The sequence below is a fragment of the Passer domesticus genome, chromosome 9 (genome assembly GCF_036417665.1).
Source record: "Passer domesticus isolate bPasDom1 chromosome 9, bPasDom1.hap1, whole genome shotgun sequence".
In the NCBI taxonomy this organism is placed as follows: domain Eukaryota; kingdom Metazoa; phylum Chordata; class Aves; order Passeriformes; family Passeridae; genus Passer; species Passer domesticus.
In genome coordinates, this window is record NC_087482.1 from 31,979,983 (window position 1) to 31,994,537 (window position 14,555).

The 14,555-nt window shown below is 41.2% G+C and overlaps 1 protein-coding gene across 6 annotated transcripts in view; it reads right to left on the reverse strand.

The window, feature by feature from the left end:
• Positions 1-14,555, reverse strand: part of POC1A (POC1 centriolar protein A) — a 53,196-nt gene that overhangs the window by 23,958 nt on the left and 14,683 nt on the right. For all 6 annotated transcript variants that reach the window (XM_064432462.1, XM_064432458.1, XM_064432457.1 and 3 more), the window contains exons 7-9: positions 10,244-10,377; positions 2,358-2,426; positions 1,012-1,107 (exon numbers count right to left, since the gene is read on the reverse strand). In XM_064432462.1, the coding sequence (XP_064288532.1) occupies positions 1,012-1,107; positions 2,358-2,426; positions 10,244-10,377 (299 nt within the window). The remainder of the gene's footprint in view (positions 1-1,011; positions 1,108-2,357; positions 2,427-10,243; positions 10,378-14,555) is intronic.

A 14,555-nucleotide genomic window follows, 5' to 3' on the forward strand; every position in this document is an offset into this window, starting at 1 on the left:
AAGCCATATTAAATAAAAACACCATTGTGCTCGAGAGGTAACTTTAGTATCCCAGTAAAGATCTAAACTGATATTGTCAAAGACACTGCCACAGAGCAACAGACATTGCCTAAAGTCTGTCCTTCAGCAAGGACTTATGCACAGACCCCTGGCTCACAGAAAGCCTTTCAGCTTACAGCTCATGCTGAACAAGATTAACCAAAAACCAGCCATGGTAATAACAAACAGCAGAATCCTACAAGTATACTCGAATGTATCAAAAATATCCAGAGACTGACAAGGCAAAATAAAGACCTGTAAATGAATCACCACTGTGTGCAAAAATTACAGCTTTTCCAGGCAGCAGCTTTCAAGGGTCACTTTTGTATCAGCATCTGATGCACTGATCTAAGTTCCACTCAGATCAGTGCATCACTGAATTGCTCAGCTGCTGCATTTATCCTCAGGTACAGTCAGAACTCAGAGGTCTCAACACATGATTCAGGGAACAGATATGAACTAATGTCTCCAGGTATTCAGGAAAGAAGCTCCAGTACAATATGTCACCTATTTGTCATGTGTGACACCTACACAAGGCAATTTTTTTTGTCTTTGCTGACTGTCAGTGAAAAGATATCGTGAATTCTATTTTCAGGACTGACACCAGCCTGAAGGATTCATGTCAGCTAGCAAAGCCAACTTCAGTTGTTGCTTACATCTGCTTTTTTGGTGAACTATCATTCATGTCATTATGAACCACACATTCCTAAACAGTGGCTGTTACTAAAAAACACATCTATACATGCACAAGTTTATCTTCCTTTTAAGATCATTATATATAATTGCCCTATGAAGTAAGTACAGTTAAACAAAAACAAACAATACAAGGTTACTTAAAAAACAGGTGTCTTGCAGCTCAAATGAACAGCTCAGAAAGATGATTCTACAGCTCAGCCACCTGAGTCACACACTCCAAGGCTGCACCAAGTGCACTGGAAAGGAACTCTCCACAATGACTGGTTGCTGACCTACCCCAGTGCCATGGGTCCCTTCCACACTGCTGCTGTATTTCTGTGGTTTCACTGCATCACCATAATCAGCATCAAAGTTAGTCTTCCACACCATCACCTGCAGAAGAAAGTTAACTCCATTAAAATTTTCTACCTAAGTTTGTTTATAGGTCATTTTTTTCAACCCTTCAGAGAAGAATCAGCAAATCCACAAGAAGTTTCCCTAGAAGAGCTTTGCCATTGATTAAATTAAGGATGTTGTTTGTAAATATGCTACTAAATACAGAGAGTTTAACTGAGTTCTCAATGGATAATGACCTCTTTCAACATTCTTTGGGTCAAGAACATCATTAAACTAGAATGACCAAGAGAACTTCAAAGCAACATGAAGAATACACCATTAAAACCACAAATATTTTAAAATACCCTGCTCAGCATTTTAACATTTATCAGCCACACCCCAAGTCAGTCATTTATCATGAGACTCAGAGGAAAAGGAGAGTTAGTACTAAGACCAGCATTAGAGATCTTAAGCTAGTTTGTCAGCTGGACACCAAATTTAAATCTCACTTATAGGCCTCTGCTTTCCATGACAGTACTGATTTCAGAAAAGAGGTCTCTGACACAGAAATCACTTCAACATATCAAGAGGAAATCCATGGAGTGAACCCCTCAGCAGAGACTTTGCAAGTCTAAAAAAGTTAAAGAGCAATCAATCAACAATTTCAGAGGTCTGAAAGACACCCAAGAATCCACACAGCTCATTTGGTTATTAGAAGGAGCATTTATTCTTCATTTACAAATTTGCATCACTTCTTTGCATAAAATAAAAGCATTTTCTTTCACTGTTGCATGGTTAACCAACAAGGCCATTCCACTGTGCAACAGGGAAAAAAAAATGATATTGTTAGTGAATAGACAAATCTGTCTCTTCACAAAGGTGTTGTGCAAGATGGGCATTGCCACCTGGTCCAACCTGGTGATAAGGAGCAATGCAACACAGCTCTTTGAAGACTGATGATCCTTACTCAGACCACTACTGTGGGTTGAAGTCTGTCTGTGTCTTCAGCAGGGCAGCTCTCTGTGCTAAAACCAGGATATATTTGCAGCACAGGCTCATAAATGGGCCTGTTTGCAGTTTGGAAATTGAATATGGGTTTCTTGGGCTACATGTCATACATTACCACCAAAAAAATTGGGTTTGACCTCCAGATTTTTGTTAATAAAACAGCAAGTTGCTTCAGCATGGTCCAGGCATACTGAACAAAGGGTACACTTTTGCTTTACTCATTGTTCAACAGAGAACAAAAAGCAGCAGCTTTTAAGAAAATGTGAATCTGGATTATAACTCAGAAATTCATCAGGTACCTGTTCATCAGAACCTCCAGAGGCAAAGAAGTCTCCATCTCTTGAAAATGCTACACAGGTAGCTGGTCCCTGCAAACACATTTAAAAGACAAGTTTAAAAAAAAGATAAAAGAAAATGAATTGTTACAATGTTCCATTCATTACAGCTTTACAAGGTATTTAGCATTTGACATCAGCAATCTAAAGGCAAAATTTAAAAAGCTCTTACCTGTCAAGTAAATGGGCCATAATTAAGATGCTAAGCTTGCTGGCACTTACCATTTCCCACACTTCTGACCCCAGTTTAAGACACCCACTTTTCAATATCCATGGCAGAGACAGGAATAAACCTATTTTTACAGCACCAGGCTTTTTCTTGCTCCCCCCAAACATTCCCTCTTCACTTTAGAATTAGCAATTTCTAAAACTCCTGTTCATTTATTAAAAGTGTTGAAACTATGAGGTTTTTGTATAGTAGGCTGGCTTAAACTGCTTTTCTCTTAGTAGTGTGATAGGAGAGATGGCAGAGTTAATGTATCCAGGATCACCTCTGCACAGCACTTGCATTTTGAAGAAGCCTCATGCTTAAAACACTCAGTTCTGAGAGACTTTAAATGCTTCTGAGTGCACATCTTTCACACCACACACCTCGTTCAATGTTTTCCACCTTCCAGCAAGCACACAGCAGGATGCACATGGCAGGCTGAGACAGGAGATGCAGCTAAACAGAACTGAGGAACTGCTACGTGTGTTCAAGCCAAGGCACAACAGACAAACTGTTCTGCTCAGAGTAAACAGCTGAGAACCCAGAGCGTGGAGTTTTATGTCAGCTGCTGAACACATTCCTCTGCAGACTGTTCAGCAGCATGGGCAGAGGTCAGAATGAGAACTTCCAGAGGCTGCCTATGGAGCTCACAGGCTGGGGAGGGCTGGAGGAAACACCAAAAACAAACACCAAAAATAACCAGAAAAGCCACAACAACCACCAGAAACCTCCACCACATGATCATCCACCTCCTGACAGAAGCAGTTACCCCCTTTCAAGTAAGATCATGTATCTCAGAAGGCAATTAAGAAGCTTCTCTCTACCCTGTTGGAAGGAGACACAATTGTGAGTCCACACTTTCTTTCCAATGGACATTGCATGAAAACCTCACACCCTTTCTTTGCCTTCTTTGTAACAGTGGACTCAACACAGTAAATCCTGAAGATAGACAAATACCCAAAGACTGCATGTGAGATAAGTACCCAGCTCTCACTGCAACCTGTGCCCCAGTCCTGTGGGCTTCCAAACATGCTGGCACAAGGTTATGGCAGCAAAACCTTGCTGTGCTCAATCCCAGTGTGAACAGTTTTAGCTTCCTTAAAACACAAAGGTGTTTCCATATTTCATCATTTAACACACAGTGATTTCAAACTGTTTTAAGGCCTCCCCTAGCAACACCTCACTAGAGAGGGCTCGCCAGGAATGATCCAGCAGCAGCAACTGCAAAGCGCACGCGCAGCCACTGGTGTGACTAAGCTCACTCACCTGACACAGCAAGAACTAGGGGAGATATTTCAGACCAAAGACACTGCCATCAATCAGCTGAGACAAACTGTGCCTCTGCCTTTATTCCCACCCACCCACCCCAGTGTTCAGCTCTCTAATCACATGTCAGGAATGGAGGCTCTAAAAAAATGCAAAAGCAAAAGACAAGCATAAAGAAAGCACAGAAACAGCCCCACAGCCAGAAAACTGCAGTGGTGAATATTGCTCCAAGATAACAGAAGTTGAGCATACAGAAGCTGCTCCTGGACTATAATAAACCAGTCAGAGTTAGAAGGGCAGAAAAAAATTTAAGACTAAGTGTTCAGGAACAAGCACAAGCAAGGAGCAGTGTTTCCTAAAAATATTTTTATCAGTCTAAATATTTCAGTGTATTTAGACAAAATCTAGTACAACACAAATCACATCAAAACAGGCAATGAACTGACTCCAAAGTCATGGCATTCTGAAGGGAAAAAAAGTTCAAGAGAACATATTCTTCCCAAAATAGAAAATTATATCAAAGACTGAATGTGCCTTTATAAATTGAAAGAAAGGGAACAAACAAGTCCACAGACGCAACATCCTCTACAGATTTGTTGACATAAGTTAAGTGAAAAAGTATTCCTGCTACATACACTCCCAGAACTCTTCCAAGATACAACAGGTTTGCTATAGCGACAGTTTGCCAAATGCCCTTGCAATTTAATATTGACACACCAAACAAAAATAAAAAGCTACACTTGCCAGTTATTGGACACAGCCTAACTTCCATTTGTCCCAGGAAAGCATAACAGAAATCCAACCGATTTCTGATGAAGACCTGGGTAACAGACATGAGACTGGAGAATGAAACTTCAAACGTTCCTTCTTCCCCTCTTTTAACTTACTGCTTCCATTAAAAGTATCAAAAAGTAGCAGTTGCATATTCTTCTACAGAAGTTGTGGAGAGAATTTTAAGCTTATTTCCCACATAACTAGAACTTGTGGGATGCAGCAGCCTTCTTCTACTGGATCTGTAGAAGGATCTTATTTTCTGTAGCAGGATCAAATGGCCCTCTATTAGTATTTCATGGAGGTTCAGAATTTCCAGTCTGAACCCCCATGGCCCAAGGTGATCCACACAAGCTGCTAGCACCAATCTCCAAAGTCCAGCAGCTTCTTGCCTCAGCCTAGACAGCAAGCTGCAGGAAGGAAGGGGTTGGGCAATGACATACACCAAGTCAGTGGTAAGGGACATTTCTGTTTAATCCTCAGCAGGTCAACGGCAGGACTGTCCAGCTTTTTTGCATATCCAGTAGAGTTTGAAATTATAACAGCAGCTTTAGCAATACTGGAAGAGCTGCAGGGATTTTGAAGAAAATACAGAAGAAAGCAACAAGTCATCTACTGCAATTGTTGAGTGAGAAGAACATGGCCACTAATTGACATTCAACTCATCCCTTCTAGTGAAAGAGTACCAGGCAAGGTAGAGACAAGTACCAGAGGGGCTTGAAAAGGACAAAAAGCTCAAACACTGGATGGAGCAAAGCAACCATAAAGCAAAAGGAACCACAGAGAAGGAATGATAACAGCATCAAGCCTCATTGTTTGCCACAGCATTCCCAGTGACCACCACTCAGGCAAGGTCAGATATGCATGGCATGGCAGCTGAAACACCAGGTGACAGCACATTTCTAGCTGCTTTCAGAGGTGAGAAAGGTGAGGCCCAGCAAGTTACATAATTTATGTGCAGAGATAGAGATTACACCTTCTGCCTATTTTCCCACTTCCTACAAAGGAGGTTAGTGACTGCAAGGCTTTTATTGCCCTAGCATTTCACAGGATGATCAGCTTACATAAAACATTACGTTTGGCCTTCAAAATAGATGGTCAGACTATTCTGAATGACTTGAATGCATTAATCACCAAGAGAGACGGGATCTGAAGCCAGGACACAGATTACACCACCAAGTGACTGGCAGGATGCTAATAGCATCAGTAACAACTGACACAGGGGTGACATAAGACAACAGGAATAGCATCCCTGAACACAAAGCTTTCAAGGGTAGAGCCAAAAATAGATGTCTCTGAAAGAAATTCTTAAGAGAAAGGCTGAGAGTTTAGTCTGGAGCCCAGAGTCACACCTCACACAGGCAGCAGATGAATGTGTACCATCCATAAATAATGAGTTGACAATCACAGAGAAATCTCTCTTGAACACCCTTTTCTTCTCCCAGAGCTGCGGGGCACAGAAGGCACAACACTTCAACAACAACAGGGCCAACACCAACAGGGAAGTCAAGAGAGGCCAGACTTTCAGGCTTCAGCTAGGAACAGAGGTAACATTTCAGCTTCAGCATAACAGAAGAAACAAGAGCCAGGTTGGAGAGGGTCCAGGAATAAACCAGAGAAGAGCAGTTTAATGATGCACTGTCTGCACTATGAAAGGAGAGGCAGTGTGGAAGGAAGCTGGAGAGACAAGTGGGGTCAAGGATGCTAGTAGATTTTTACTTTTTTTGTTTCAGTCCTGGAAGAAACCAACACATAGTAGAGAAAAGCCAGGTAAGAAAGCAAGGAAAATGCTATGAGTTGGAATAAGGCATATCTAGAGAATGCAAATAGTTGAATTAAAGGAGAGCTTCCTCTTCCACTGCCACAAAAGGAGATGTAAAAGTGGGAGCCAGTATATTCAGCCAAACTCTCCAGGAACAGACTAACTAGTGCAAAGAGAAACAGGAGACATGAGAGGAGACAAGACGACAAGACCTGAGAAGCAAATCCAGCAGCAACCAGCACACTGGGATCCCAGCCCTGGCATCATCAGTTCTAGGCATAAAAGAACTAAGAACAAACAGAGCAGTCATTGCCACTGTTGACAGTGCCTTCAGCTGCTTCATGCATGGGAGGAGAGTGCAAGCCACATGGGAAAGGAAGAAGGGAAGGGAAGCAAGGAGAAAAGCACAGGCAACAGAGGTGGCCTTGACAAAAAGGATGTTTTCAGGTGGAACACCTCTGACAAGAAGCCCCAAGGATTCTCAGTACACTGGGCTTTGAAAAACTCCTGAGCAAGACTGACATGTTTGCATCCTCCTTCACCAGGGAGTAAGAGCTACAACTAACATAGGGAAAATTTATAGTAGCATCTTACAGCTGAATCTTCAGCAGCTTTAACTCCTGAAAGTTTCAGTCTATAAAAACACAAGGCAAGGACAGAGAACTCGTATTTCCTTTTGAGACTCAGAAATTCTAGCCTAAAGTCAATTGCTTGTTGTTTGCAACACACATTTCTTTCTTTTTTGTTTGACTTCTGTGTAGCCTGGAGATGTCCTCATACTCTTCAAGGAGGACAGGCCTGCACAGATGTTTAATGCCACCTAGGCAGAGCTGGCAGCTGACAGTAAAGGAGCACAGTTCTCTCATGGGCACCTGCTCAGGAGACCTCACTCATTAGTCAGTGAGCAAAGCAGGGAGCACTGATGTTGCCCAGGTAGGTAAAATGTAGCTACTTCATAATTCAAGTCAAGGTTGCTTGAAGAATTGTAACTTTGCATTTTCTCTTTTCCTATTTATGAACGTAACCATGAGATGTTTTCTAAATATTTACTGAGAACTTCCATTCCACTGAGGAAGTCAGTCTGGAAATGCTCTAATTAAACCACTCCAAAGGGCAGACAAGTACCATGTACATACCTGCTCTCCTCCAGCAACTCTCTGGGGTGGCTTAGAGGCCTCAAAACATTCTGTTCTTCAACAATGATTCAGTACTAGAGGTGGATTTACATACCAAGCCAGTGTCTCATCTGTATGGAATTAGATAAGAGCACTTCACAGCTTGAAGCCCTCCAGAACCAAAATATGCAGCACAATACAGAATGATACTTTGCAGCTGCAAGATGTCAGCTCCAAGCTGCAAACTTCTGCCTCTAATGATCCTTCTGCTACAAGGGGCCAGCTACATTTCAGTTAAAGACAGCAATGTAAACTTGGCCAACCTCCCCATGTAAACTACAGCTAATCAGCTGCTAACAAATTTCTGGCACTCCAGCAGTTGCGTCAAAGTATGTCTAAAGGACCGCAGGGTTTTTTTCCTTTAAGTGTCCACTTGCATGCAGCCTTCCCAGAACAATGTAACAGCAGGCAGCTGTAAAAGTAGGAACAAAGTGTCAACCAGAACGTTCAACCTCAAAAAGTCACAACTCCAGAACATCTTCAGAACAAATTGTCCATCTGGTGACTAACCTGCAGCACTCACTTAAAAAGGCAAATTAATTTAATGACCAAAAAGTCCACACTACTTTGTTTTGAGCCTCTTGGGGATACTGGCACAAGTCACAGTAATAACAGAGGGGACAAAAAAGTCCTTCATTATTAACTAATGTGGATTTATCTATGAGCAGAACTAGCTGGAGAAGCAGCCATTGCAGGAATCCACCCCTGGTGACAGCACAGCCTGTAGCCACTGGCAGTGGCTGACTGGGGACAGAGCACAAGCAAGGTACCTGTTCAACCAGGCAGTAAAAAACCAACTTGCAACAATACAGCACATGCCCGACAGGGAATGCCAGGCAGGACTGTGCCAGGACTGGTTCCACAGAAATCTCAGTGCAATATCCTTAGAGGCAACCAGAAAACTCCACCAGCCCCTTCAATACTTGCACTTGTTTCCAAACTGAAGGAGCTGGAATGCCACAACAGCAGCTACTCTTCAGCTGTGCTAAAGAGAAAGCTTTTCCAATGGCAGCTATATGCCCAGGAGAAAAAGGCAGACACTGTTTTACTGATCTGAAGCAGCAGGGAGGAAGAACAGGGAGCTTTAATTCTACTTTTGAATAGATGATCCACACTGTTCTTTTAAAGCCTCGAGTAAAGTACAACATTAGCCTAAAGGGACTTTCTATTGCTCGTTGTGAAGACTTCCATCACCATAATCAGTTTTGGACTCTCATTCAATGCTAAACTCCTTTTTTTTTTTTTTGTGTGCTACTGCAGTCAGTGAGGCACAGCTAGCAGCTCAAATGGGAGGAAAATGGAAAGCAGGTTCAGCCTCCTGCTGAACCATAACCAGGCACATCCCTTCCTGAGGGAAGGGGGGAAGTGTAAAGATTTCCCATTCTTCCAACACTTAGCCTTTTCCAGGAAGCTTCTTCCCAAGAACTCACTTGGCAGATTAACACAACAAACCAATATGAAAACAAGATTGAGGCAACAGAAGCTTTGCAGCCCCCACCTGATAGGAGTATCCACTTAGTCCAGTGCTCTAAGAACAGTTTTATACAGCCAAGGCTCATATATCAGGATAACCAGCATTTATTATCTCCTCCCCATTCTTTTAACAGTTGAATCCTTTGGTCAATTTCAATCAAAGCTCTACTTCGTTAAAGATTTAAGCATAAGGTTTTCCTATTTTTTTCCATTAATATTACAAAAAAAAAAAAAAGAAAATTTTATTAATATATAGCAAAAGCCAAGTTACAGAAGAAACTTGATCTTTTTAGACATCAAACAAAGCAGTCACTAAACAAAGCCACAAGAAGAACAGAATTATCAGATTTACAGCCTACATAGATACCATTATTGCCCACAACAATCCCCATCATCTCCAAAAAGCTTCAGGCTGTGATTTTTCCCTGACAGTTTTTATGCTTTAAAACTCAGCCCCCACTTTAAAAGAGACAAGTGGGTTAAGAATTTCTGTTCTCTTTGTCCCTTTGGAAAGGGATCCCTTAAGGCAGTCCTGCTTTTTCACACTCCACTCTGCATGGACAATGAAATTAGTCTATTTATTTTCATTTAAGATTTAGAAAGAGAGCTCCAAGCATTCATAAAATTAACCTTACAAGCAACACATCCAGCAGCATAATACTAATAGGCCAATCAGTTAAACTTAACCAACCAGCACCATTTATCACCTTCAATTGTATGATTCAGTCCATTAGCACAATGTTCCCAAATCAAATCCCTAAATAGATATCCTCTATGTTATTGCTCCAGTTCCTGAGTCTCCTGCCAGGTGAACAGCATTTATCTTCAGAACACCTGTGTCAGGGGGCCAAGTGTTACTTGCAGCTCTCTAGAGAGGGAGGGAGACAGAACTGCACTAGAGAGTGGCTGACAGGGTCAGTCAGTCAAGGGTGCTGCTCTGAGTTCCTTCTGCCTTAGACTTGAATCCTCAGTATTGGAGATCACTTTTAGTCTTGCTTTTTCATTCTCTCCATTCCTGCCTTACCTCCTTCCCTTCAAAACACTGATGATCTCAAAGATGATTAGCATTATAATCATGATTTTACACAAGGAAGCTTTCAAACAATTTCTGGTCATGAAGGATGAAAGTCTCAAGCCTGCATTTGCTCAGTTTATTATGAGTCTGTGTATTACTGCAAAAAAGGCTTTGCCTCACCTGGTGACCATGCAGAGTATAGAGAAGTCTTCCTTCCAACAAGTCCAGAATCTTAAGAGTTGAATCACTGGAAGCAGTAATCAGATAGTTTCCAGAGGGATGAAAGGAAAGACTGTTGACCACAGAGCTGTGCACTGAGGATGGGGAAAAAAAAGTATCATAGTCACAAAGACCAGTTTACATAAGCCCAAGGCAAAAGAATAAAATAAAGCACAAGCACATTGCAATTTTCTGTTATAAAATTTAACAGGAAAATTATCATGGGGGAAACATTCCACAAAAGCTCTTCAAAGCACTGGAGAACAATAACAGTAACTCAGTTCTTGTAAAAATAGGCTCTACTTTACTGAAAGGAAAAAGGAAGTTTTGCCAATTATTCTGGGAGATTTAATGCTACAAAAGCTTCCAGTATAACACCAAAATATACTGTATGGGCAAGTGAACTACAGGATTCTGTGAGAGTGCTGGGCACAGATGTACTTTACTACTGTGGAGCTGCTGGCCTCACTCTCAAGTCATTCTAGATTAAAATCTGCATCTTAGGACACTGAGAAGACTGAAATTACAAAGGAAGACACTCAGAGTTGACACTGCACAACTTCTTTTGGTTTACTATCTGACTCTAGCCAAGACTGGGGTTAAGAGAAACTAGGAAATAAAAGCAACTTGAAAATGGTCCAGTATAAGCATTTTTTCCTCAGACATACTATTTGCCTCACCAAAAAATTTAAAACAAATACAAATAGACAAACTACCAAGAGTGTGAACTTGCAATAAAGCCATTTTCCCTGCATAAAGATGAAGCCCAAGATTTATTCTGAAAAAAGCTAAAGAAAATGTTCTAGGAAAAAAGTCAAACTTCACTGAAGTTCAGTGTAACATTAAACATTTAATATATGACTTTTTTCCCTCCCCAAACTTTTACAGAACAGGCTATTGAACATATTTATTTATGAGAACACGCAGTACTTCACATATGCCCAGCTTCCTGAGTGTATGTGACATTACAGAATATTAATATGCCTGAGGAGGGATTTAACCATCCAATTTTTCTTAATTATACTATATGCCCTCCAAATGTTCTGGTATCTCAAATCTACTACTTCTGATACATCACACCCAACTAAATTTATGTTCTGTTGAGAGTCTACTGTGCATTTTGAATCCACTCTGCATGTTAAGAAACCCCTTAAAATATCATTTAAAGAACATTAGAAGCAAATATTATTTTTTGCATATGTGGATTTGAAGCAGCTGAAATAACCTTGCTTAACTGTAAAACAGAATCCCTCTACTTCTGAAATTCTCAGGAACACTAAATACCTCAGCTAAGTTCTGAAAATAACTCCTCTTGACCCGGACTGTTACAGAACAGAGGAAAACCTTAACACAGGTAACTTCTAGACTGTTGTTCTTGTTGCTGAATATTGTCTCTGATACACAGCTAGATCCTCCTCTATCCCCAAACCTGTATCATGCTGTATTAAAGGAGAAAAAGGTCTGTGTGGAGTTTTTTCTTATGAAAGAGTGATAAATATATTTGTGCCTTGAAAAATCTTATTCTGAGCAATTTGTAGTATTCTTCACCCCCTTAGTGTCTATATTCAGATAAATGTAAATGTATCTGTCAACTAAGGAAAGTCCTGAAAGAAATCACATCAGAAATAGACAAGGTTAGTAATGTATCACATCTACCAAGTTCCACAAGGTAAATAAAGCATTTCCAGCTTCACAAAAAGTCCTTTCCATAATGGAAAAAATACAGACTGTGGCTACATAAGCAGTCACAGCTTCTGTGCCCAAGGAGTTACTGGCTCTTGTAAACTCAGAGAAAAGTTCATCTCTACTGTCAAAGCAGCTCATACCTCCCACAAGACCATTCATAACACCTCTCCAAAAAATGTGCCAGCACATCCTGCCACCTCACTTGATTTCCTGCTGTGAACAAGAACAAGGTGGCATCTCCCAGTGACTCATTGCTACAAGTCCACCCTTCTGCCAGCCAAGCCCTAGCAAAGTAAGAGCCTCTTAGGGGACTTATACTGGGGGTTAACATCTAAAATTGAGTCCTCACAGCCTGCACAAAACTGTCCCAAGTCCCACAACACTTCTTTTACGTAATGCAACCCTTAATATCACCAGGGAGAAGATAAATTAAGATGAATTTGAAACAGCCACAGTCTCTACTGAACAGATAACCACCATCAGCCCCATCCAAACTGGATAGAAGTACCAATTTCTCTTTTTAAACAGGAATAAAAAACAGGTTAGAGCTGTTTCCATAGACCTGCTACAGAGGCATCCCACACACAGCTTTGGACAGGGAAAAAAATGTCAGGCAATAAACACTGGCCATTTTTGTAGGGGCTGTACAAAATCTGCTGTACAAAAGAGTCCATGCCAGGCAGAGAACCAAATAAAGCATCTGTGTGTTCTCCTGTACAGCAAACGTGACCAGAGCATACTTTGCTTGGCTCAAAGGAAAACACACCATACAAAAGGTTTTGCAGCTTGCTCTCCACTTCCAACTTTCATTTACAAATGTCACAGTTGGAACAAGTGCTGGCAACAAGAGCAACACTGCTAAAAGACTAATCAGTGCTGGAAACCAGCCCAACCTTAAGACGCAAGAGCCCGAGGCAGGGCTACTCATCTATTAACTCCTCCATGCAACTCCATGTTTAAAATGGATTCCCTGGAAATCAGGCAGCATCAGCACATTCTGAAGGCACAGATGCCATCTAGTGGGACAGGACTGGCAGCCTCACAGGGGAGACACAAAACTAAATCAGATTTAGCCAACAGGAGGTATGTATAAACCCTCAGAAGGACAGGACTTATAAACATCTCCAGAACATGTTACAAACACATCAGTTTGTGGCCACAGGTGTGTGAAGTGACTGCAAAAAACCACCATTGCAATTTAAGGTTTCTTCAGCTCTTATTACTATTTTTAGTTAAAGGTTTAATAGACAGTTAGGATTTACACAGTAGCTGTTAAAAATAACACTCACCCCAGGACAATGATCACTTCAATACAAGGGTGTCACACTAAAATGTCATTCAGTAAGGGTGGGATACCAGGGAAATATGTCATTCCAAGACAAAAAATAAACCTGGCAGCCAAGCTGAAACCACATTAGATTTGGACAATTTAACAGCAGTAAGTAGAAAGCAGGAAAGACAACTTTTGAGCCAAGTTATACTGTGGCTGGAATCATGCACTGCAGATCTTGCCCCCATTGAAAAGCTGATAAAGCAGGTTAAAGGACAACCTGACACTGCCCAAGTATTTAAAAACACTACTGATTTTAGCAACAAGACTTCAGGAAGGCATTTCCAAGTTTTGATATGGGCCACAAGTTAACAATACTTATTACACAAATGGCACACTCAATACTGACGAACTGGAACAAGTCACCAAAAAGTTGATTTCTATTAGATTTTGTTAACTATCAAAGAGCTGGGAGTGACTGTGATCCAGAAGAATGACTGAAGCTGGGAGGATGTCACAGCAGGAATGCACAAAAGCTTATGTTGAGGGCAGAAAGAACACACCAAGCTCCAGCCTCATGTCTCTGATCTGCTTTATGAGCATGCCAGAAGCAGTTCCTCAGGGAAAGTTCACAAAATTAAGTTTAATAAGCCATCAACACTGGAAAAGTGCTTGAGAATGTATTCATTTTAAAATATCACAGTAGCCTTAAAAACTGTTATTAGCAAAGAAAAGCCACACTTTGGCTGAAACTAATGCACAGAATAGGTCAATCAATCTCACAGAAGCTGGCAGGGATGGGAAAGCACCCTTTTCCTTTCCAGATCTACCAAACAGCAGCACTAATCAGTGGGACAAGAAAATGTAATGGGAAGAGATGCCATTTGGCATCATCAAAACTATTATGGAAGCTGGAAAACAGAGTCTGGAAAAGGAAACATAAACACAATCATAGTATAGAATTGCAATTGATTGAGTTTGATTCTCTTTTTTTGTTAACTTTTCCTAATTTTCTCATGAAAGAGCCTAACATTTTGAATTGCTGGAATACAGTTCTGACTCCTCCTATAGGCTTATTCAGAGGCAAAGGCTATGTGTTTTTTGTTGCACCACCTTCTCAGTAAGAGTGAATATGAGCCAAATGGCACCACAGGTAAGACCCATGCCCACCTGCAATGTGGGACAGCTTCAGGATTAGCTCTGGAGCTAAACACAAAGCAAAGCATGATGTCTGGTGAAGAAAGGCTCCCGCTGGCAGACCCAACCCAGTGCTTTTGGAAAAGCAGCAGCTGACGGAGAAACAATCCTTGGACTTCA